Source organism: Aquila chrysaetos, chromosome 1, assembly GCF_900496995.4.
Source record: "Aquila chrysaetos chrysaetos chromosome 1, bAquChr1.4, whole genome shotgun sequence".
Taxonomy (NCBI): Eukaryota; Metazoa; Chordata; class Aves; order Accipitriformes; family Accipitridae; genus Aquila; species Aquila chrysaetos.
The window spans coordinates 194,397-219,061 of record NC_044004.1 but is presented as its reverse complement, the minus strand read 5'-3'; the positions used below and the strand labels follow the sequence as shown (position 1 = coordinate 219,061).

At 63.6% G+C, this 24,665-nt stretch overlaps 1 protein-coding gene across 1 annotated transcript; it reads right to left on the bottom strand.

Annotated features, from left to right (window-relative positions):
• On the bottom strand, positions 1-20,100 carry SIGLEC1 (sialic acid binding Ig like lectin 1). Its single transcript, XM_041122993.1, is given in 25 exon segments — positions 1-12; positions 466-538; positions 642-741; positions 1,640-1,933; positions 2,369-2,626; positions 2,798-3,059; positions 3,061-3,098; positions 3,489-3,513; positions 3,515-3,741; positions 4,052-4,357; positions 5,586-5,840; positions 6,468-6,770; positions 7,503-7,807; positions 8,482-8,794; positions 9,500-9,754; positions 10,450-10,752; positions 11,528-11,782; positions 12,617-12,916; positions 13,477-13,498; positions 13,500-13,732; positions 14,528-14,791; positions 15,243-15,535; positions 15,620-15,980; positions 16,795-16,960; positions 20,014-20,100. Coding segments are annotated over 25 exon segments (5,265 nt in total). The 5' UTR covers positions 20,056-20,100.
• Positions 20,101-24,665: the final 4,565 nt, after the last annotated feature.

Genomic DNA, 24,665 nt, shown 5'->3' with positions numbered 1-24,665 from the left:
CTACAGTTGCTCCTGGGCCAAAGAGCCACCGGCTTAGGAAGCTCCATCCATCTGGAAAAGGTTGGGGCTGGTTGGGGAAACCCTGCCCACGGTGGAGCCCGTGGGGCCAGGGGAGCACCCAGAGCATCGCCCAGAGGGGTCAGCACCCGTGTGCGCTGTGAAGCCCCTCTGGGATGAGCTTGCAAGGGGTAATTCTGCTCCTCACGAGGCTCTGCCCCTCCTGCCCTTTCCCCGGTGCCAGCAATGCCAGCCGAGGCTGCGGTGGCAGCACGTAGCAGGCTGGCTGGGCCAGATCCTGGATGGTGTGTGAGGCCGGACCAGCATCCCCCAGCCCCATGCTGGGGCAGCACTGGGATGCTCACCAGCACAGCGCACCCCACGGACCCCCCCCCCCACCGCGGGGATCCCCTGCCAGCTCAGGGTGGGGGGGGGGGTCCTCAAAGCTGGCCCCACCAAAGTCCCTACCCGCGCCTGTTCCTGTTTGCTCCTCAGCTCAAAAGTGTCCTCGGCACCGGACCAGCCCCAAAACGTCCTCATCCTGGAAGGGAGGAGAGGGAGCTGCCACCCCGGCTCCCCGCCATGGGCTGGCTCAGCCTGGGGTCCCTGTCCCCCCCCCTTCCCGTCCCAGCCAGGGACGTTACCTGGGCCACAGCTTCACAGCCAGGAGGGCCAGGGCTGCCACGCAGATCACGGCTATGAGCAGTCCGGCCAGGACGGTGAAAGCCAGGAGGAGGGTGAGAGCTGTGGGCAGAGGGGAGCCAGGGCAGATCCCCCTGGCATCGGGGCTGCCCGCTTGGCAAGACCGGAGGGGGCTCAGGGAGCCCTGATGGGGGGGGGGGGGGCTTCCCCTGGCCCTTTTCCCCATGGCTGTAGCTGCAGTATGGCCCTGGTGTGGGGTCAGTGTATGTGGGACCCCCCCCCAGACCTTGGGGTGCCCTGTGAGGGGTGAAGGGGACCCTGGGGACGAAGCTGTGACAGCCGGCTGCAGGCAAGGGACACCCTTCAGCACCAGTGCCATGTCCCCGGCGTTGGGGACAGCCAGTCGGTGGGTTGAGGACACACCACGGTGGGGGGGGGGGTCACAGGGTGGCACAGCACCAGGTTCGACCCCGCGGGGACTCTTGCTGCCCCTGCCCATGTCACCGTCCCCTGCACTAAGGGGTCAGGCAGGCTGGCACGGTTCTGTGTGTCACCCCGTGCTGGATGGTGTCCTGTCCCCTGCCAGCGCCTGGGGACAGGCAGGGAGCTGGCAGGGCGCAGGGGGAGTCACCCGGCACAGCAACAAGCATCATCATCCTGTTTTGCCATTTGTTGAAGCCAAGCCAGTTCCTCCTCACTTTTTTGATCATTCTGCAGCATCCAACTCAATTTTCTGTGTCCGTGGGCTTTTTCAGCCCTTTCATAAAAAGCAAGCTGGGCTGCTTTGGGAGAAAAACTCCTTGAAAGGAAATACCCAATTCTTGCAATAAACCCCCCCCCTCTTTTCCCATCCACCGAAAGACTCATGGTCGAATCAACCCACTTCTGCCAGTCATCCCCACCGCTCTGAAATCATCTTTCTGGCACAATTCCCCGTTCCCCGCCGAGCCCCACCGCCCCCGGCACAGCACCCCGGGGGGGGGGGGGCAGCCCCACTCACTGTGCACGTTGAAGTAGGCACCGGCCGTGGCGTTGCCCATGGGGTTGCCGGCCACGCAGGTGTACTCCCCCGAGTCCTCCGGCCCCACGGCCCTGAGCTCCACCCGGAGGGTGTTGTGGGAGGGGGACGCGTGGACCCCCGGCTCGGTGGCCGGGGCCAGGCTGGAGGCCAGGAGCTGGCCGCGGCGGTACAGGGTGATGGTAGAAGCCGGGTGGCTGTCGGCCGTGCACAGCACGATGCCCACTCGCCCGTTGTGGTTCTCCAGGAAGGTGCTGACGGAGACGTCCCGGGGGGGGGTCTGCGCGGGGGAGACAGGGCTGGCGGTGAGCCATGGTGTGGGACCCCCTCCCACGCTGGTCTGGACGCTCGCCAAGGGCTGCTTAACGCATCCCTCCTCCGGGCTGGATCAGCTCCAGCCCACCCAGCCCGATGTTGGCCGTTTCACACCCTTCCCCAGCCCTTTGCTTCCCCCTGCCCCAGCTGGAGAGTCCCCCCCCGGCTCAGAGCATCGGCAGCCGCTGCTAGACAAAGCCCCGACGTCCTCTTCCCCGGGTCTGAAGGGAGAGGAGCAGGGCAGGGAGAGGAGGAAGAAGAGGAGGAAGGCCCCCTCGCCGCAGCAGGACGGCGCGGATGGGATGCATGTGATGCTGGGCTGGGTGCACCCAGCATTTCGGGGGCTCTGCGCCCCATCCTGCCCGGTGGCCTGTCACCGTGGGGTCGGGGGCCACTCACAGAGCACGCTGAGGCTGAGCGGGGCCGAGGTGGCACTGCCCCGTGCCCCGCTCGCCCGGCAGCGGTAGGAGCCGGTGTCGGTGCTGGAGACGTGGGTGAGGACGAGGGAGCCGGCCGGTCCCTCCCGCAGCCACCGGCTGTTCTTGTACCAGGTGTAGTTGGCCTCTTCGCCCACCCAAGGGACGCCCGAGCAGGTCATGGTGGCTGTGGTGCCTTCGGGGACTTCTGGCGAGGGCTCAACCGTGACTGTGACGCCTGAGGAAGAGGAGGGAGGCTGGGAAGTCGGGGGCAGCCCAGGACTTGGGTATTCACAGGACAACACCAACCCAACCCCCCCCCCGAAAGGCTCCTGAGAGCCACAGTCCCACAGGAGGACCCACCGGGACGCCGATATGGTGCTCGCCATGGCTCGGGGCCCCCCCTCACCTCCCACGTCCAGGTGCAGGGACGAGGACGCGGTGCCGTAGCTGTTGTTGGCCGAGCAGATGTAGAGCCCCGTGTCCCGCAGCTCCAGCCCCCCCATCTCCACCCGCAGGGAGTTGGGGGCCACCTGGACAGCGAAGCGTGGCTCGGCCGGGCCCCACGTGGAGACCAGGGGTGCGAGGCCGGGACCCCGGCGCAGGGCGATGCCGGAGGGTGGGAAGCTGTCGACGGTGCAGAGCAGGACGGCCTGCCGCCCCCCCCCGGGGCTCCACCAAGGAGATGAAGGATGGCTCCTGGGGTGCATCTGCAAGGACGGGGACAGTGGGGTGTGTGTCCTAGCCCCCCCCCCCCCGCTCTGGTGGCAGGGGACCAGCCACCAGTGGGGTTTTGGGGGGTGACGGGTTTGCTGCTGGCTGAAGGTGGAGGGGGGGAGAAGGGGCGCGATGCGAGGCCCGGGAGCGTTTGGGACACCCCCCCCCCCCCCCCCCCCCGGTCCAGGGGGCCGCGGACTGTCGCCGGCCTGTCGCGGGATGTCACCAGGTGGCGACATAGACCGTCCTCCCAACGGCGCCGCGGCGACAGCGACATCCCCGCCGGGCTGCCCTGGGTCCCCTTTGCCGGCAGGACCCTGTGTGTCCGTCCCCCCCCACTCCCCATGACACCCCCCCCCCCCATGCAGCCGCCCCTCACTCACAGAGCACCCGCAGGGCGGCGGGGGGGGGCCCGGCGGCCGCGAAGCCCCTTCCCCACCTGGCAGGCGTAGGTACCCGCATCCGTGTGCCGGGCAGCGGGGAGGACGAGCGAGGCGTCGAGCCCCTCCGCCAGCCACCGCCCGTTCTTGTACCAGGTGTAGAGGGTCCCCGGGTGGGCACCCACGTCCCGGCAGGTCAGCGTCACGTCGGTCCCCTCGGGTACCTCGGCAGAGGGTCTCACCACCACCCTGACGGCTGGGGAGAGAGACCGCTGGCCCTCACCGGCACGAGGTTTGCCCTCCTCGGCTGCGGCTGGGAAAAGCCTTTCCCGGCTCCGAAGCCACCGTCCCCCTTCGGCGGGGTGCGCGCGCGGGGCGGGCGCCCACCCGAGTGGGCAGCAGCACCCCCTTGCCCTTCCATCAGCCCCACACCGTTCCCGATCCCACCCCGACGCTCTGCTGCCCAACAGCAACACTTATTTGGTCCATACCCCTCGATGCCCACACCAGCTCGCTCGGGGGTCCCCAGCCCCTTGTCCCCCCGCCCGCAGCAAAGCCGGACTCACCCTGCACACGGAGGGGCAGGGACGCGCAGGCGCTGCCGAGGGGGCTGCGTGCTCGGCACTCGTACTCGCCCTCATCCTCCTCGGAGGCCTCCGGGAGCTCCAGCCTCAGCGCGTTGGGAGCCGGGGAGATGTGGCCGCTCTGCCCAGGGTGGTGACCTCCTGCGGGGGGGCTGGAGGCCACCGGCTGCCCCCCCTTGAGCAGGGTGATCTCGGACAGGGGATTGCTCTCCACGGCACAGAGGAGGATGACTGCCATCCCCTCGCCGCTCTCCACGAAGGCCTTCATCTGCAGGTTCCTGGGGGGGTCTGCGGGAAGGAAAGGCGGGGGGGTGAGGCGAACTGTAGGATAAGCAGCGTCTCAGCAAGTCGGAGCATCCCCAGCCTGCGCTGCTCAGGAGGGGCCGGCTGCTCTCACGGTCTGGGCTGCGAGCTGGGGGGGGGGGCGATGCTCTGCTGCCAGACACCGCTGCCTGCAATACAGAACCCGTTCAGGCAGCTGCCTGCAATGCAGGACCTGCTCAGGCAGCGCTGCCTCTTTCCTCAGCGTCCACGGTCCCCTTGAACCAAACCGACACTCAAAACATGGCGCAGGGTCGTTTGCTGAGCTCATTTCTAACCTAAAGCTCCAGCCACGCTGGCTGTGTGCAGGAGCGTGGCACAGCACGTGTCACAGCACGTGGCGTTGCGCTTGGCCTGGCCCAGCTCGGTGTTCCGCTCACAACCCGACCTCAATAAAAAAATAGCCTTTGCACATCAGTGCATGGCAAATCCAACAGCGAGGCTTGTGCAAAGGCAGCACGACTGTGGGTGCAGCTCGGGCCCATAGTGCCAAGATAGTTTTAGTAGCATCCATTTAGCATTTGCCATCCAAAATCAGGAGGAGGAAGAGAAGCAATGGATTTGTTGCCGGGGTGTCAGGCGCTCTGGAGGACATTTCCAGGAGTGCTCCTCCACCCTCACTCCTCACAGCAGATTTATAGGTTAAAGCCGTCTTTTTCTAATAAAAAGGAAAAAACCCTTACATTCTGACTTGCAACTACACTTTTTTTTTTTTTTGCATGTCTTTTTTTAAACAAAGTCTGGTTTTCATCTTCCAAATCAGGAAAAAAAAAAATAAATCCTGCAGTGTTTCCCGAAAGCCAAAGATTGTTCTGTTTCAGTTTGGTACAAAGCATAAGGAAAAACTTGGGGCGCTTGGAGAAGCTTCACCAAAATCTTCTGCAGATGACATGGGGCTGGTTGGCCGGGTCTCCTTGCTGGTGGTCTAACATAGGACTGGGGTATAAAGCTTGGCTTAGTTATCACCTGGGACAAAGGCTAAGTTTTACTGAGCCCCCCAAAACTAAGCCAGGCCTTGCTACCACCCACCCCCTCCAGACCATGCCCCCAGGAGGGTTCCCAGCCGAGGGGACCGGCCAAGGGACAAGTGACACCCCAAGGGACCACCCTGCAGCGCGGCCAGGTCCCTGTCCCGGGTGGGTGCCAGGGACATCCCCCCCCCCCAGTATGAAGCCCCCTGCCCACGGGGACTCACAGAGGACGTTGAGGGTGGCGGGGGCAGAGCTGCGGGTCCGTGCCGGGGTCCGCACCGCGCAGTGGTAGGAGGCGGCGTCGGTGGCAGCCACGCTGGGGAAGGCGAGGACCGGGGCCGAGCCGCTGCTGAACCAAACCTTGTTCTTGTACCAGGTGTAGCTCAGCGCTTCCCCGCGGGCGCTTTCGACCGCACAGGTCAGGTTGACGGCGTTGCCTTCTTGGATGTCCGGGGAGGGGGAGATCCAGACCCTGGCAGCTGCGGTGGGAGGGGAGGGAGGTGATGCTCGGGGTGGGCTGGGGGCCGATGGAGGGGCGGCTGGGCCGGAGGGCGGTGGGCTGCTTGGTGGGAGAGCTGGTCCCACCTGGGATTTTTGTCTGGGGCTCTTTTCCCGTCATTCCAGACAAGAGGCGACGAAGACGCTGCAGCTCCCTCCCTGCTTCCCAACCCTCCCCACCCCTGCGGCGGCCATAGGACAGCCTGGGGTGACGCTGGCTCTGCGAGCACGGCCGGGACGGCGTCATGGATGGATGCGGCAGAGCCAGCCCTTTGCATCACCTCCCAGAGGAGCTGCAGTGCCTTCACTGTGTGCGGGGATATACATGCAGCTCTCCGGGAACACCTCTGGCGTAGCCCTCCGTCCCCATAAACACGCATCTTCCTCCGTTTCCTCTGTTTCTGTGCTGTCTGTCCTATTCCAGCTCCTCTCTGCCCTCCCTTCCCCACAAGCGTCCTCCAGGAGCGCCTGCCTTCACCTCTTCGCCATAACCCACCGTCTCCATCGCTCCCCAGTTTCAGCGCAGCCAGTTTCGGTGGCTCCATCCCACCCCCGTCCCTTGCCCGCATCCTGCCCGTCCCCAGAGGCAACCCCAGCCCCGCACTCACTGCCTGCCGTGAAGTTCGCCGCGGTGCTGGCGTTGCCGTAGGCGTTGCTGGCGGAGCACACGTACTCCCCCTCGTCCTCCAGCAGCACGGGGCGGATGCCGACCCGCAGCGTGTTGAAGGCCGAGGCGACGCTGAGCCGTGGCAGGGCGGCGGGCTGCGGCAGCGCCGTGGAGGCCACCAGCGCCTGGTCCTTGAAGAGAGCCAGCTCTGCCTGCGGGCTGCTGTCCACCGTGCACTGCAGGACACCCCGCTGCCCCTCGGGGGTCTCCAGGAAGGACGTCAGCACCGGCTCCCGTGGAGGATCTGCCCAGGACAGACGTTACACGGAGGGCGAGCAAACCCTCGGTCTGCACCCAGAGCCCCCTGAGGTCGGGATGCCTGGCTCCAGCTCCAGCCCGGGAGGGGTCCCGTCCCCCCGCCCCGGTCCTGGGTGGCATCGCCGTCCCCAGGCTCCTCGGACACCCCGAGGTGTTTGCAGTGGCTCCTGGCACCTCTCAGCCAGCGCCGGGGCGGCAGCAGCAGCCCACGCTTGCAGGAAAGCTTAAGCCAGACTTTTCCTCTCCATGATTTTTCCCTCCATTCTGGAAAGAGATTTCTTCCAAATTGAAGTCTTGAAAAATTTGGGTAATTTCAGGTCGATTGAAACATGTTGTTTCAACAGAACCCAAATATTTCTTATTGCTTTTTACCCTTTCTATGCCACACGCCAGGCAGGTGAGACATGGGGTGGCCAAACCGCTTCTTATCGGAAAGTTCTGCTTACAAGGGGACACGCAGCGTTTGGGGACAGTGCCAGCAGTGAGGGCCATGCAAGGTGCCTGCCCTGTGCCAGCCATAGCCCTGCGTGGCCAAGTGGCCTTGCTCAGCATCCCACCCCTGGCACCATCCCCGGCACCATCCCACCCCTGGCACCATCCCCAGCACCATCCCATCCCCAGCACCATCCCATCCCCAGCACCATCCCATCCCCAGCACCATCCCTTCCCCAGCACCCTGCTCCCCCCCTGCCTTGATTCCCAGGAGGGTCCCACTCACAGGAGACGTGCAGGGCGACAGCCGGGGAGATGCTGGTCCCCGAGGGGCTGCGGGCTCGGCAGTGGTAGGAGCCGGCGGCGGCACTGGCAATGCGGGGCAGTGTGAGGAGGTTTTCGGGGCTCTCCTGGAGCCATTTGCTGTTCTTGTACCAGGCGTAGACCATGTCGTCCTGCGGCTCTCCTGCCACTTGGCACGTCAGGGAGACGTCATCTCCTTCCCGCACCTCCGCAGACGGCAAGACGAGGACTCGGGCAGCTGGAGCACGGAGAGATGACGACGCCAGCTCAGAGAGCATCGCAGCGGAGCTTGGCACCGCCGGTCCCTGAGCAGCCCCAACACGGCACAGGACCGAAACAAAACCCTCATCACTTCCATAGCATGTGTCATAGCGCTGCAAGTTTTGGTGCTCTTGTTCTGACCGGGGAGGCCGCGGACCCTTGCAGCCCTGGGCTGGCACTGGACATATTTATTTTTAAGAAAACACATTGCTCCCTGTCCCCATTAGCTGAGCCCCCTGGACTCCATCAGTTGTGGTGCCCAGGGCTGAGGTGTTTGAATACAGGTGCTTGGTGCGGGGCGGGGGGGTGAGCCAGAGCCTCCGGAGCAGCAGCCGGAGCCTGGATGGGATCCAGCGGCAGTGGGTGGGAGCGCAGACACCGGCTCCCCTGTGGACACCTCCACAGAGACACATTTGGATCGATCAGTCTAAGGACCAGATCCCAACCCAAGAAATGAATTCAGCCCAGGATTCCTGCTGACCCACCGGGTAACTGGGTATGGGTGCGGAGGCGAGAGGGTCTGGGTGCTGGTTAAGCACCGATGCCCACCCACAGCCAGAAACCCCCCCGGTGCAGACCACCGGGTCCCAGCTCATCACACCCAAGCCCCTGCACAAGGACCACCCCCCCCGCCCAGCAGGGACCATCCCACCCGCTGGTGCCGGTCTAAGCACGACGCCGCGCGGCGTCAGCCGGCCGGCGCGCGGCACTCACTCTGCACGCGGAAATACAGGCGGCGGGCCGCGGTGCCGTGCGCGTTGGTGGCGGTGCAGCGGTAGCCGCCTTCGTCCGCCGGCGTCACCTCCCGGACCTCCACCCTGAGGGAGTTGGGGGCTGCCGAGGTGCTGACCCGCGGGCTGGGGCTGCTCCCCGCGTCGCTGGTGGCCACCAGCTCCTCGCCCCGGTGAAGGGCTAGCCGGGCGGGAGGGTTGCTCGCCACCGAGCACTGGAAGATGGCCAGGCGGCCTCTCTCCGTCTCCAGGAATGCCGTCAGGTGGGGGTCCCGTGGGGGGTCTGTGCGGGGCAGAGAACGGCGGTTGAGCAGCTATCGCTCCCCGACATGAGATCTCCTGGAAAGCGGCAGCTTCCCGGGGCCTCCCAGAGAGAGAGGGAAAAGCTGCATCGGGGAAGGGAAGGGAAGGGAAAGGAAGGGAAGGGAAGGGAAGGGAAGGGAAGGGAAGGGAAGGGAAGGGAAGGGAAGGGAAGGGAAGGGAAGGGAAGGGAAGGGAAGGGAAGGGAAGGGAAGGGAAGGGAAGGGAAGGGAAGGGAAGGGAAGGGAAGGGAAGGGAAGGGAAGGGAAGGGAAGGGAAGGGAAGGGAAGGTCTCTGCCGGACCCATGGGGACCACACCATCCCCAGGGTGACCACACCATCCCCACCCACAGCAGCCACCCTTTTTGGGGTGTGCTATACCACGCAGTGGCCCTCAAATGTATACGAGCTTTACATTTAGTACATTTACATTACACATTAAATGCATGCTTGCTCAATAGGAAAGCAAAGACGCTGCAGACGGTGGCACGGAGGGACGGACGCCGACGGGAGGAAGCCCAAGCATGTACGTATGTACTCCAAGGTCCACACATGCACCCACATCAGCTCTGCCCAGGCCCCAGGCACAGCCACACGTGTGTGATCAGAGCTGGGCACTCTTGCATAGACATAAGCTACAAATCCGATATACCAATAAACGGAGCGTCCCCCAGCAGCCCGTACGTACACAGCACGTCCAGGGAGACGGCGGGGGAGCTCCGGCTGCTGCCGTCGGCGGTGGCTCTGCAGCGGTAGAGACCCGTGTCCGTGCTGGCCACTTGCCGAAACACCAGGGAGGCGGCCGAGCCCTCGGCGAGCCACTGCCCGTTTCGGTACCAGGTGAAGTTGGGCAGAGCCGGGGAGTCGCTGCTCAGCCGGCAGGTCAGGTTGGCGGGGTGGCCTTCCAGCACGTGGGAGGACGGAGCCACGGCGATGCTGGCAGCTACGGGCAGGGGCAGAGGCAGGAGGCAAATAGGCTCCAGCATGAACTCAGCCAGGACAGCAAGCACCACCTCGGCAGCGTTAGGGTGAACAACCCCCTCCGAGGCCGGCCAGCTAGCAAGTGACTTTGCGGCTATTCCAGGAGAAGGCAAATGCCGGCTAATCCTGCAACGCTGTGATGGGGACAGCTCTGAGCTGGAGCGGCACCCTGCCTTACCAGCCCAGGGATGATGTACTGGCAGGAGGGGGTTCGTGGGAACTCCCTCAGCAGCGTTTTGCTCAGCATCCCTGGTCGCACATAGTCAGAGGTCAGCAGTGAATCCCTGCCAGGAGCTGGAGCCCTCGCCGTGGCCATAGGGGAGCCCTCCAAACCCACCAGGAGAGGCTGGAGGGGCTGGCACAGCCCTCTCCTGTAGCAGCCCCCACTTTAACCCCGCTCACGCTCCACCCTAGCACCAGATGACTTGTGCACGGCAGCTCTTTCAAGACAGATGCTGTTTGATACCCTGGACTTCATGGGCATGTGGCCTATTTCTGCTCGTTCTGTCCTTCTGCCACCATCACCCTTGATCTCCTGAGCTTGTCTCCTTCCCTGGCATTCCCTTCCCACCCTCCCCTCTCCCAGCATTTTCCCAGAGGCTGCGGGGACGTGTGGCACCCGGCTCTATCCTGCCCATCGCCCCTCATCACACTCACTCTCAGCCCTGAAGTCCACAGCCGCGCTGGCGTTGCCCTGCGGGTTCCCAGCCCAGCACACGTAGGTCCCCTCGTCCTCCATCACCACCTCCCGGATCTCCACCTTCAGCCTGTTGTAGGACAAGGTGGCGTGGACCCTGGGGTTGGGGGTTGTGGGGCAGCCCCACGTGCAGGCTATCGCTTCTTCTCCTCTCCATAGGGTCAGGTTGGCCTCTGGGTCACTCTCAACGGTGCACTGGACGATGCCCAGGCGCCCGCCCTGGGTCTCCACGAAGGAGCTCATCACCGGTTGCCTTGGTGGGACTGGAGGGTTAAAACACCTCTGGTGAGAATATTATGGATTCCTGAGGTTGGGAGAACCCCAAGAACCCGAGGGATTGCTGCATTCCAGTGCCACCTGAGCAGTTCTTGGGCATCCCATGACCCTCCAGCTGCTAGACCCCAGGGTCCCACATCTACCAGCTCTCTGCAAGGGACCCGCATGCCCCAGGCACCTCTGGTGGCACCTCTGTTGTCACCTGGCTTGAGCTCAGGGTCCGAGTGAGGTGCCCAGCCCTATCCCACACCCTGGGGCAGATCTGCAGAGACCCCAGTGTTTCAGGCATCTGGGGGCCAGTTGTGATCCACATTTCCTACCACAGCTACAGAAAAATGCCATTTTGTCAGGACTGAAACTTCCTAATTGTATTTTTTCTGGTTTGGTATCAGGGAAGATTTTTATTTTACAGCACAGAAAGTATTTGGAAGGCAAAATCCAACCGGAATACATTTTTCACAGGGAACGTTTCTTGTTCTGAGAAATTGAATTTAATTTCACTGGACATTTTAAAACTCTTTGGAAATTTTGGGATTCTCCAAATTTCTCCTCCCCCAAATTCACAGATTTACCTGCAAAAGGGAAGTTTCTGCCTTTCCCCCATTTCTGCTCACAAGCTCCTTGGCCATGCTCGGCGGTGATGAGGGAAACCTCGGGGTGGGAACAGCAGAGGGGCTTCCCAGCAAGACCACCCAGCCCGGACCCAGGACCCCCCTTGCTTTCCCAGGCATTAGCTGCGGGAGACCCCCCGGCAGCACTCACAGAGCACACGGAGCGGGACAGCCGCCGACGTGTCGCTGCCGTTGCTGCTGCGGATCCTGCACTGGAAAGCGCCCGCATCCTCGCCGCGGACGGAGGGGAAGCGCAGCGTCGGGGTCGAGCTCTCCCGCAGCCGCTTGCTGTTCCTATACCAGGTGTAGAGGGTCTCCTCCGCCATGCCCCGAGCCCCCAGGCAGGTCAGGGTGACGGCTGCCCCTTCCCGCACCTCCGCCGAGGGCTGGATCAGGACCTCTGTAGCTGGAGGAGGGATGGGAGAGGGATGTCAAGGAGGGAAGGGAAACAAACCTCTGCCGCAAACCTTCACCCTTCCCCTGGCCCTGTCCGGCCAAAGCCCCGCACTCGGTTTCCCTCTAAGGCAGGACCCAAACAGCCCCCTCCCTCGCAAGGACCCGTGGCATCGGTGGCTGCGTCTCTGGTGGGTGATGATCCCTGGGGACACTGGACATCAGCAGGGATGTCTCCACCTGAGCCGTTCACCCTGGATCTCTTCCACCAGCAGAGACAAACGGAGCCTTTCCTGAGCCTTCACCTGCTCTCTCGGAGCACCCGCGTTCAGCCACGTGAACGGGTCCCAGGACAGGTTCGGTCCCCTCTGCCCACTGGTGGGTGATAGGATGGGCTGGACGCATCTTGGCCAACGTGAAACGGACCCCCAGCTAACCACTGTGGCATCCCAGCTCCGGTTTATTTTCTCCGGTATTGGACCCTAAGGTCTGTTTTGGTTTCTTTGGACATCCTAAGGGAGGCTCCTCTTGGACATGGTTTTGGGGGGCTTTCCTCTCCTCCTTTCCTGTGGCTGCTGCCTCTGTCACCCCAAACCATCAAGGCCGGGGGACCCCTCAGGGTGCGGAGGGTTAGGGGATGGGGCAGGAGGAGCTGGTCCCCGCTGTGCGCCCAGATGCCACGCACCGCTGGGGGCTCGCAGGCACAGGGAAGAAACAGTTTGGACAAACTTCGCAACGGATTTTGCAGCATCAGCCCCCCAGAACCAGTCCCGGGAGTTTGTTGGCACCCAAGACCCGGAGCCAGGAGCTTGGCAGCCCCCCCGCACCGGGAGCAGCGGGGACTCACCGCGGGCGTCAAAGAGCTTGGCGGTGCTGGCGTTGCCGTAGGCGTTGCTGGCCGTGCAGCGGTACTCCCCGCTGTCCTGGGGCCCCACGCCACGGATCTCCAGCCGCAGGGCGTTGCGGGATGCGGTGACGCCGAACCGCTGGCGCGGGGCCGCCTGCGACCCGCTGGCCGCCAGCAAGGTGCCGTCGCGGTAAAGGGCCACGGCGGCCGGCGGGTGGCTGTCCACGGCGCAGCGGACGATGGCCAGCCTGCCGCCCTGCGTCTCCTGGAAGAGCGTGATGGTGGGGGTCCGGGGGGGGTCTGCGGGAGGGGAGAGGATGCTGCAGCTCGGGAGGTCCCCGCAGTGCGGCCGCTACCTGAACGGCTGCACGTGGGGCACATCCAGCCCCGATCCGCACAGCTGCTCCTCCGAGCTGCTTTCCCCCTTACGTCAGCGGGTTATATTTACTCACAGAAATGTCAAAGCCAAACCCAGGGCTATTTTATTTTTCCCCTGACTTGCAAAAGCTCCTGAGCTGTTATTATCGTAGCTGGCTCCTCTGTTAGTAACCTCCCAGCAGTTTATGGTGTGTAACAGATTAGTGGAGAAGCGGGAGATGCTGCAATGAACGGACGGATCCCTGCTGCAGCAAATACCACTTAATGGTACCTTCAAATGCAGCTCATGACCAGAAATTGTTGCATTTATAACAACTTCTACCTAGGAGGGCTGAAACCCCCCTGTCAACTGGACCCAAGGCATTTGGGGCAGAGACTTTGCTTTGACTCGAGGGGGTCTGCGCAGCCCCTGGCACAAAGGGACCCGTGTCTGGTGGGGACCCCCCTCATCCCGTCCCCTGGCAGGAGCCGTGGGTCCTCACACGTCACGGTCAGGGGTGACGGCCTGGGATGTGTCGCTGCCTCGGTCGTTGGTCACCTTGCAGGAGTAATAGCCGGCGTCGCTGGCGGCCACGTGGTGGAAGAGCAGGGTGTGCGCCGTGCCCTCCTTGAGCCAGGCGCTGTTCTTGTACCAGGTGTAGTTGAGGTCCTGGCCCTCCCTGCCGGGGACGTCGCAGGACAAGGTGGTGGCCGTCCCCTCCCGCACCTCGGCCGCGGGGCTCACCGAGATCTCTGCAGCTGATGGGGATGGAAGCGCGTTCAGGATGGCCTCGGCGGCGGGAGAGCAGCCCCCCTCCTCGCCGAGCCCCCCGACCCCTGCGGCACAGAACAGAGTCCAGGGAGAGGCAGGAGCCCCTCTACCCCCCCAGGGATGGCGGTGGAGGCGGGAGGCGTTTGGGTTTGCTCCCTGCCACCGGCACTTTCCCAGCTTGGGTTCAAGTTCAGGCTTTAATGCAAAACCCCAGAGGCAAAACTCATGGCGGGTGCAGCAGCGTCCTTCGCCTCTCGTGGTCTGCACGGGGGGCTCTGGGGGGAGCCGACCGGCCCCACCTGCTCCAGGCTGGGGGGGTGATGCTCCCCGTGGGACTCTGACACGGGCAGGCTCCTGGGTGACGCGGCGGTCTTGGGCTTGTCTCTACTGCAGGATCCGATGGAGGACCTTGGCTTCCCCTCCCTACAAACCACCCTGGCTCCGAATCCCCGAGAGCTCTGACAACCTTTCCCCGCAGCGGCAGCGAAGCCTTGCAGCCGGCTCCGCTCCCCGGACTTGGCTGGAAATCCCTCCCTGCCCTGTCTTTAGGGTTCGCCACAGCCCTGCGCCATGAAGGATGAAGGATGCAGGCATGGAGCGATGGAGGCATCACAGTCCTCCACCACGGACTTCCCAGCTCCTGGACCTCCAGCCGGTACCGGCCATCTCGGTGCCAGCCCCTGCCCACCCCAGTCTGGACTGGGTAAACTCCCTCCCACCCCCATGGCCCCACTCCTCCTCCAGCAATGCCCCAGCCTCGGGCAAGCTCCCCTGGCACTTACAGAAGATGTAGAGCGTCACGGCAGGCGCCACGCCAGCCCCGACGGCATTCTTGGCTTCGCAGCGGTACTGCCCGTAGTCCTCACGGCGAACCCCCCGGAGGGTCAGCATCCGCTCGCTGCCCACGGCCACCCCATCCTTGTACCAGCGGTACGCCGAAATGGGGGGGTAGCTGCTGCTCAGCTCGCAGGTGAGGGAGACAGTGTCACCCACGCGGATGTTCTGCGTGGAGGGGCTGACCGACACGTGGGTGTCCTTAGGGGCGTCTGCAGGGAGGACAGACAGACACGGCAGGCAGCGGTGAGGCTGGGCAGGACCCGCGGGATGCTGTCGTAGCCCGTCCTGCTGTTTATATGTGAGGGTCTGGTACGGGGAAAAGGGGAGCTGGGAAGGGGGGCAAAGCTCCCACACCAGCAGCGGAGAGGGGTGGGCGCAGCGGTGGGTGCCACGACGTGCCAGGGAGCTGGAGCTGGCACTTCAGCAGTGTTAATGGGACCAACGCTGGCTCTGGCCACGGAGAGCAGTGGGGGAACAGGAGAGGGGGAGACAAGCAGGAGGACACTCTGCTCTGGCCTTTTGCAAGGAGCCCTGGGAAGGAGGGAAGGGAGGAGGCACGATGGATGGCACGAGGGGGACCTGGGTGGTCTGACCGTGGCAGAGATGCCCCCGTCTCCCCACCCCACTCAGCCAGCCCCCGTGCAGAGCTGCCCCACGTACGTCTCACCCGGAGGACGACCTCCCCGGTCGCCTTCCTCGAGCCGTAAGAAACTTCGCAGAGCAGCTTTTTGGAGTGGTCCTTCCAGGAGAAGGAGGTGGTGAGGGTCAGGTTGTGGCCGACCCCGCTGGTGTCCAGCTGGACCCGACTGGAGACTGTCGAGACCTGGGGGTCGTAGCCCTCCCAGCGCAGGGCGACGTCGCCCAGCGGGCAGACGTAGGGTGTGGAACACTCCAAGGTGGACATTTGCCCCTCGGTTTGCTCTTCGCTGGCGGCAGTGCTCGGTGTGCTCGAGCTCTGGGGATGGAGAGCAGAGGGTGGGATGTCCGCGTGGGGCAGGCGGGCAGGGGGCCGGGGGCGGGGGTCTCGCCCCCTGTACCCACCCGAAATGCTCAGCATCACATCCCGCGCCGCCGACCACCGGTCGCCGTTGATGATCTCGAAGCGGAACCTGTAGGGCCCGCCGTCCTCCGGCGTCACCCCCTGCAGCAGCAGGGTGCAGTTGCGAGCGGCGGGGTCCCCCAGGAGCTGGGCACGGCCCTTAAAGCGAGCATCCACCTCCTGGGCTGCCGAGTGGTACACCACCGTCTTCTGGTTGTCGTAATCCTTGTACCAGATGGCCACGATGCCGTCGCTGGCCGTCACGTCGGTGGGGTAGCTCAGGGTGCAGGGAACCACCACGCAGGACCCCCGGACGCCCCGCAGGGATTCGGGGTAGGTGACCCCCCACGAGCCGAGGGCTGTGTCGGGGTGGGGGGGCAGAGGGAAGGGGGGGGGTCAGGGTGCCAGCCGTGCGGGGGGCTGCTGCGAGCTGTCCCAGCCGTATGGTCCCCAGACCCCTGCTCCCCTCCTGGGACCCACCGGGGCTGCGTCACATCTCCTGAGCTGCCTGAACAGGCAGGAGGTCGTGGCGGGCAGGGAGGGGTTCGGGGCAGAGAGGTGGGAGAGGAGGATGGTGGTGGTGGGTAACACAAGACCCCCCAGGAGAAAATTTCAAGGCGGAGAAGGGGGAGATGACAGGGAAAAGCTGGATCTGTGGGTGCTGCTTTCAGACAGTGCAAGGCAGCAGCCGGATTTGAAAAGCAGAGGCCTAAAAAAACTAGTAAAAAAGGAAAATTTGCCCTCCTGGCCCTCCAAAAGCTTGTTTCCTCACTCCCCTCTCTGGCTCCTTGTCCGTTCTGTCATGCCCTGGCTGTGCCCCTGCCACCCCATCCCGGAGCCCAGCCGCATCCCTGCCCACGCGCACCACGCGCCTGCCCGTCGGGAGCACGGGCAGAGCTGCCATGTGGGAGGACGGTGCGATGCGGCACATGCCGGCAAATCTCCCCAGAGCATCTGCTGTGCCGCGGCCTGCAGGAGAGCCAGGACCAGCCTCAGGGTCCCCAGAGCCTGTCCTGCCCATCCCTTGGGCATCATGCACAGCTCCTGGCAGGACCAGGGTATCAGCGCTCCCACTCCCACCCATCCTGGTGCAAATCCAGGCAACCAGCCCCTGCAGGGGACCGGACCGTGCCGGCGGGGCAGAAGGCAGAAAGTCTTTCCGTGGTACCTTACCTGGTGGGACGAGGCTGGCCAGGAGGACGAGCCACCAGGGCAGGGGCATGGCAGCACCCCGGGCACTGCTGGGGGTCCCTGGGGGCAGAGGCAGGGCAGGTTCACGCCGAGAGGGTGGGAGGTGGCCGGTCTTCGGGGTCCGCGTTCGGCAGAGGGGACCCTGACAACAAGAAGAGGGGGCCAAAACCCTTGAAACGCGTCATACATCAGCACAGCCCAGATTTTCCCACCATGTGCTCTCACGCTGGGCTGGCAGAGCCCGCCCCGGCGCCGGCCAAAGGCAATTCCTTCTGCACTGAATGGCAAAACCTCAATCCCAGCTCCTTCGCGTCAGTTACCCACCAGCAAAACACGTTATTGACCCACGCGGGATAAATCCTGCTTGCAGCAACACCGACATCGCTCTGGATGCACGGTGCTGCCAGCAGCAGTGGCACGGTCAGGGTGGGCAGAGGGATGGTGCGGGGTGAGGGGGAGCCCCGCTGAACTCTCATGGGAGTTTAAGGAGCTAGTCCGGGTTTTGCAGTGAGGTGACAGGATTTACGGAGCTTACTCATGTGCTCGGTGCATCCGTGCGGCACAGGGAGCAAATGAAGACTAATACTGACATGGAAAATGTGTGTACGGCATGGGATGGGGTCGTGCGAATGCCAGTTATGGGAGTCTGGGTTGAAAATAAAAATGAGGGCAAAGGAAAGCAAGCAGATACCTGAAACTAAGAGGTGAGATACTTCTAAAGAAGCACTTTCAGGGAAATCCCTGGAAAGGCAGAAATCCCCCCAACCTGCTCACAGACACCAGGCAAGCTCTGCAGGGTCTGAGCATCTGGGGGGGCACAAACATGGAGACGGAGGACACAGGGACACAGTCGGGCTCATGTTAAAGCTATCCCCGTATCGCAGCTCCGCTGGGCACACAGCATCCCGGTTGCCGAAACACCGGAGACACAAAGGTGCCGGTGCCCCACGGGAGCTGCCGGCGGGTTTGGGGATTCCCCAGCTCGCAACCGAACCGCGGGCTGCAGAGGGCTGAGGGTCAGGTCCTGGAAGTGGGACCGAAGGGCACGGATTTTTAGACTCTGAAGTTTTGATTTCAATAAGACCATCTGCGGTGAGGAGGAGCGCGGCCGCGGCTCCAAGCCTGGCGCAGCCGCTGCCCTCCCCGGGCTCTGCCTCTGCTTTTTGGTGTTGTACATTCAGGGTGGGATGGTTTTAACTAAGGATTTATCAATTTTCAGTAGGTTTAATGGCTTTTTGAAGCTCTAGACCTAAGCAAACTGATGAAATTATTTTTAAATTTAAAGAAATTATTCTGTGATAAACCAGAATTTTTTTTTCTGAATTTTTTTTCATTGTCATGGAAATAAATTAATTGATTGATTTCAATTTAGATCTTTATCAAACAACTTCGCAATCTTTCCATATTGAACGAGGCAGCGCTTTACTCCCTGAGCCAACCTTTTCCTCCTTCAATGATTTGCTGCTTTGCTAACACCTTTTCTTCCAACATATGCTTTGAATTTGCTTGCTGCTAATTTGGTTTAGGGAGGCATTTTAGAATCCAAAGCACTCGTGAGAGCTTTAGCTTTGCCTGGGATTTTTCCTGGCCAAACTGAAGCACCAAGACCAAACGAAATGGACCCTGCGTGACCGTGCACCGGTACCATCGCCCCGGCCCCCCCGGCACCACGGGGCTGGAGGGTTGCCCAAGGGCCGGGGGGAGCCGGGGACGATGCGGGGGCCAGAAATAGCCGTGGGATCGGCGGTGGCCGCCGGGCTCGGGGCAAAGGAGGAAGGAAGCGCCGGTTCAACGCCGGGGTCCACTCCCCAGCTCCCCGCTTGCGCTGACGCCAAGTTTCATTTCTTCTGCCGTGCTTCTCCCAGTTTCGGTTTCTGGGCGGCGCGGCCTCGAGAGGACCTTTGGTGCAGGATGGGGACCCCCAGCTCCCATCCGCCCACCCGCGCCGCGCTGCGGCTGGAGAACCCGGCAGCCCGTGGTGGGGCCCTGCTGCTCGTTAGCTCAACAAAATTAAAACATTTGTAAAGATTTCTCAACAAAAAAGTTTGTAATAGCCTCTGTGTGCGTGTGCACGTGCACAACGCAGTGGCGGTCTCGGCCAGAGACATTGCACACGCCAGAGCAGAACATGTTTTGCATTATCACCTAATACCAACTAGGCAAGAATATTTAGATGTCATGCACTGGAAAATAGGGAGAAAGAGGCGATTAACCAGTGAAGAACCCTGTAACCGTCTCCTCTGCACCCACAGTCACTCTCAGCCTGAGCTGCCACCAGCCCATGAGACAGCCAGCAAAATCCCCACCAGGGCTCCCGTGCATGCCAGCAAGTGCAAGGGAGATCTCTAACTTCTTCAAGCTTTAGTAAAAATCACCTGTTGGCGTAGAAATGCGGCAACCGGGGCTGAGCACAAAGAGGGGAAACTTCTAGTTGTGGTCCCATCAGCCTCCACCATGTCCCAATGCAGAGAGAGCAACGGAGATGGGGACCACGGAGCGGTCGGGCAGCGTTCCCCCGGGATGAGGGGTGGATGCGAAATCCCCGCGCCCACGGTGTCCCCACGGTGCTCCCACCCAACACACCACTCCTGGGGGCTGGGGGAGCCCACCTCCCCGCTGCCTGTCCCGTCCCTCTGCCTGCGAGACCCAGCGAGGGCAGCGAGGGCACCAGGGAGGGAAGCGGGGGGGCAGCTCCGTACCCCAGCCCTGCTCCATCGCTGCCTGCTCCGCAGCCGCCCGGCACTGATCCTGCCCCAGTCCCAAAGCCTGGGACAGCACGGCACCCTCTGCACGGGGTGGGAGGCTGCTCAGTCCCGCACCACCCTCTCGCCACCGCCCGCCGTCGCGGCTTTGCCAATCTCCGCCGCTCGGGGACTTGCACCAAGCCCTCGCCGAGGGGTGCGGGTCGGGTGCGGGTCCCTGGCTCCAAATCCAGCTCCAAGCCTGGACCCGAGACCTGAAGGTATCTGGGCAACTTCCCCGGCCCCAGCAGAAGACAGACAAGGCTCAACCCCGCGGAGATGCTCTCACCGCCGGCTGCCTTCGCCGCCGCAGCCAGCCACCCCGCGGCGAGGTGCCGTGCCACCCTGCCAGACACGGGGTGCCTCGTCCCAGCCCCACGGGGTGAACCCCAGGGCCAGTCTCTGCCCCGGCTGTCCCCGTCCCGGCACCTGCCCGGCGAGCAGCGGCGTTACCCTGGGAGTGCCTGTGCCGCCGGCGGTGTGGGCTCCCACGCCGTGGCATCGGGGACGGTGCTTGCCCCTCGCCGCTCAGGGACTGCTATTTATCTGGTGCGGGGGGTGAAGAGCCCAAAACCGCATCACTTCCCCGTTCAGGGGTTTGTCCTTCCCGCCGCTTTTGGGAAGTGGCTGACATCGTCAGCTATTTCTGGCCTTGTACTGATTCGGGGCTGTTTTGGGGCAGGGGCCGTGGTGGTCCCCACAGGAGGTTTTTGCAGCATCCCAGTGCCCCGGGCTATAAGGGACATTGGGAGGCTGCATTTTCTTTGCCCCGCTGCAGCCCAAGCAGCATCATTCTCCTGGCACCCCAGAGCCCCTCGGAGCACCCTCGGCCCTGTGCTGTGTCAGAGCCAGAGCAGGGCGATACCCCAGCCCCGGGGGCACCCACCCACCCACCCAGCATGCCCAGAGGGTCTCCAGGTTTAGGGCCCTGCTGGGATCCCCCCGCCCGGGGGCTGCTGAGCCCGCAGTGGGGAAAACCTGCAGACAGCGATGCTGTGCCACCTGCCCAAGTCCTCCCTGGGGCAACCCATCACCCAGGGACTTTATTCTCTCTGTTAATTTGTGGGTTTTCACCGCAGCATGCCCAAAGCGAGGAGAGGACTCTGCCAGCCCTCCCGAAGGGGGTTCGAGCTGTGCCAAGACACGGGGTGATGTAGAGGCTGCTGGGGCCGCCTGGCCAAGCCCAAGGGGTTTGCGCTGAGCCGGGGGCACCATCCGCTTGGGTTTTCGGGAGGAAATCCAGGGGGATTCTACACAAGAAGCAACCAGGAGCAAATCATCCCAGCAGTGTGGCTGCCCCGAGCCTGGCCCTGCAGCGTGACCTTCAGGCAGGGGCTGAGCTGATCTTTGGCTGATTTGGGGCAGGATCCAGATCCAGCCTCTGCCGCAGGTGCCTGTATCTAAAGGGACCCGGTGCTGTGGCACGAGCCCGTCTGTCCCCGGGGTAACGCTGGCACTCAAATTTGATGGCTCGGGGTCAACGCTCGACCTTGTGTAAGTGGACGGGGAGTGTGGGAAACTGCCCTCGGGGACCTCGTGCCGCTGCGCAGCACCCCACCGTCCCCTCCCCAGCCGCTCCGTACCCATGCCAGCCTTGACTCAGCTAGGTCGGGTGCTGAGCCAGCAGGGCAGCAGCGGCAGCTGCCTGCAGCCCCGGCGAGACCCTCGGGCTGTGCCGCCCGCCGCCAAGCAGCACCGCCAGAAAACTGGTCCCATCGGTGAGCAGGGAGCTGGGTTGCCGGTAAGTGGGGGCTGTGCCAAGCCCGTACCCCCCCCCCTGCGGCGGGGGCACCGTGCGTTGCCAGCTCGGTTTGGGAAGGAGCTGAGCTGCGTTTCCTGACACAGCACCGGGTGAAGAAACCCTGACTTAGGCAAACGCGGCCATATGGCATCTGGGCTCAGGCTGGCTGGTGCCAGGGCTTCTGCAAAGACCCAGAGCGGCCATCTGGCTCCGAGGCAGGAAAGCCTGAGGCAGCTTGACCCAGCTCCAGCCCTTGTTCTGCATCAGCTTCCTGACCCTCCGCTTCCCTTTCGGTCCCTCTGCACCGCTTTTGCGGCAGCAGACGCCGTCTCCGCTGTGCCCCTGCACGGCACGGTGCTGGGTGCTGCCGTCCCCACTCGAGATTTGGGTGCTGCCAGGCCTGGATGTCACCCTTTGCTCTCCAGGGACTCTCTTTGCAGCCCTGGTGCAAATGCATCCCCGCGGTGGGCAGCAGTGCGATCCCAAAGGTGCAAAGTCCGGGCTAGAGAAGCCGGCCCAGCTCCACAACACGTCAAGCTCTGCCCGAGAGGAGCCTGCTCCTGCCAGGATGGAGCGGGCTTCTCCCCTGGGGTCTCGGGAAAGATGGAGTCAGGTCCGGCTTGCGAGCAGAGCTGGAGAGCTCTCCCCAAGCACGGTGGACGGACCCCACCGAGGCTTGCCAGTGCCCGAGACGATGGGTCCTATCGAGTCCCTTTCAAAGAGCCATGGGAAACCCGCACCCATCTCCAGAACAGCCAGGCTGGGTTAGACCCTGCGGACCCTCAGCCCACCCTCCGGGCACGTCCTCAGGGCCAACAGCCCACCTCGCCCCCAGCTTCCCGAGCCCCGCAGAAGCTCAGGAGCTCGGCAGACGCGTCCGAAGCGAGGTGTTGGCTGGCAGCTCCCGTGCCCGCTCAGCATCCCCACACCCGCTCACAGCTTGTACCCTCGCTGCCCTCAGCCAGCCAAGCCGCAGGGACCTGCGGGCTTCCCCAAATTGGTGACACGGGCAGCAGCAGAGCTTGCTGTCCCCGCTGGGTCAGCCGCTCGCGGGGTGCCAGGCACGCAGGGGCTGCCTGCCTCCGTAGCCCTCTGCCCCCAGCCTTCGTGTGGGCAGTGGGCTGCATCCAGGGCAGAGCCCCATCCAGTTCCTCTTTCCAGGTCCCAAGACACATTACCCCAGGGTGGTGGCCATCTGCAAAGGGGAACCTTCTGGGGAAGCCGAAACAAATGAAGAAAAATCAGGGAAATCAGTGAAAGTGCGCAATGTGCCAACGAAACCCGTGCCCTGCGCCCAGGGAGGGAGCGGTGGCCGTCGCTGCAGCCTGGGACAAGCATCTTCTGGGGGAAAAAGCTCTCCCCACCTTGCCCCGTGGGGTTCCCCCCCAGCCCGTGACGTCCGCTGGCATGGCTCTGGGCACACCGTGAGCCTGGCCGCGCTTTCCAGAGCTGGTGGAGGGACAGGGGCCAGGACTTGGCAAAAACCAAGGGAGAAAAGTGGGAGGCAGCTCGCTCCTTGGCCAGGAGGAATGTGGGCTGGCCGGCATACCAGAGTGATAAGGGGCTGCCTGGGGGCATCCCAGGAATTTGAGGTGTGGGCTGTCAGGAGGGAGAGGAGAGGAAAACACCGATGGGAAGAGTGAGCACAAATCAGCCATCCCATCCTGGCTGGCAGGGATGTGCCAGGCACCCACCCCAGGGACCCCCCCCCCTCAAACTCGCCACAGTCCCCGCTGGCTGAGGGGACCCCAAAGCCAGCTCCGCAGCGGGAACTGGGGCAAAACCCTGCTTCCCCCTCCGAAATTTGCCTTTTGGCTTTCTGTTGGCGCTGGAAGCTGGAAGAAGCAGGCGGGAGAGGAGGTGGCGCTGGAGGATGGGGCCGAATCTCCCTGCAGCCCCCCCCCGCCTCCAATCCTCGCCTTAACCTTTCTGGGGTGAAAGGCTGAAAGAAAAGGACAAATAAAATAAATAGCCGCTCCACTGGGAGACAGGCTATAAAACTGCGGCCAAGCCCCGGCGTCACCGTGCTCAGTGCTGGCACCTGAGTCAACAGAGACTATTTTTCTTTGAGAGGGGAGACTGGGAAGCGCTGTCCCAGCTGGGGGGTGCCCGGGGGGGGCCGAGTGCTGACCAGGGCTGCCGGCCTGAAGGGAGAGGGGCTGCTCTGGGGGTTGTTGGGCAGCCCCCGGGCCCCTGTTCACCCCGCTCAGAGTCAGACAGATGTTGGGGACCGCCTGCGCGGTGGTCCGGGCGCACCCCCCCACCCCTCCAAGCCCCCCGACATCGCCCCGAGCACAGGCACCCCCGGCAGCGGCACACCCCAGGCATCCGCAGAGCCGGGCACATATGGATCCCCTCTATCTGGAATGTGCTGGGGGATGCCGAGGGGGCTGGCAGGTATCGAACTCTTTCCCTCCGTTCCCACGCAGCCGGTTCAGGCTTGCAGCGAGAGCCGGCTTCCCGACGTCCCCCCCACTCCGAGTCCCCAGCGCCGGCTGGCCGCCAAGGGTCACCCAGCCCTGGGAACCCGGCCCGGCTCATTTCAGCGCTGGGTAAATATTTTCTTTGGCAGTGGGGTAGGTGCGAGGCCCCCGGGCTCCCCCCCGGGCTCCCCCCGGGCTCTGGCTGCGGGCTGGGCTCTGCAGAGCCGGTGGGTCGGGGAGGGGGGAGACTGCGGCGGGAGGGGGTGTGAGCCGGTAAGGGGGTCTGCAGCGTGGCGGCCTGTCCTGGGGGCTGCCCCAGCCCCGCTGGTGTGTCCCCCCCCCCCCCGCCATATCTGGGGTGTTTTTTCCTCACCCCAACAGTGCGGGAAGAGAGCAGGCAACACGAGGTGGGGGGTGATGAGCCCTCACCCAGGGGGCTGGTTTACGGGTCCCTGGGATGGGATGGGATGGGATGGGATGGGATGGGATGAGCTGGGATGGCATGGCATGGCATAGGATGAAGTGGCATGGGATGGGATGGGATGGGATGAGCTGGGATGGGATGGGATGGATGGGATGGGATGGGATGGGATGAGCTGGGATGGCATGGCATGGCATAGGATGAAGTGGCATGGGATGGGATGGGATGAGCTGGGATGGGATGGGATGGGATGGGATGAGCTGGGATGGCATGGCATGGCATAGGATGAGGTGGCATAGGATGGGATGGCATGGCATGGCATGGGATGAGCTGGGATGGCATGGCATGGCATAGGATGAGGTGGCATAGGATGGGATGGCATGGCATGGCATGGCATGGCATGGGATCAGGTGGGATGGCATGGCATGGGGGCTGCTGGTGGGGTGCAGAGCTGGGGACAAGGGGCTGCGGGGCTCAGGCAGAGGCGGGGGGCAGCAGCCGGAGGGGCAGTGCAGGCAGGGCAGGGG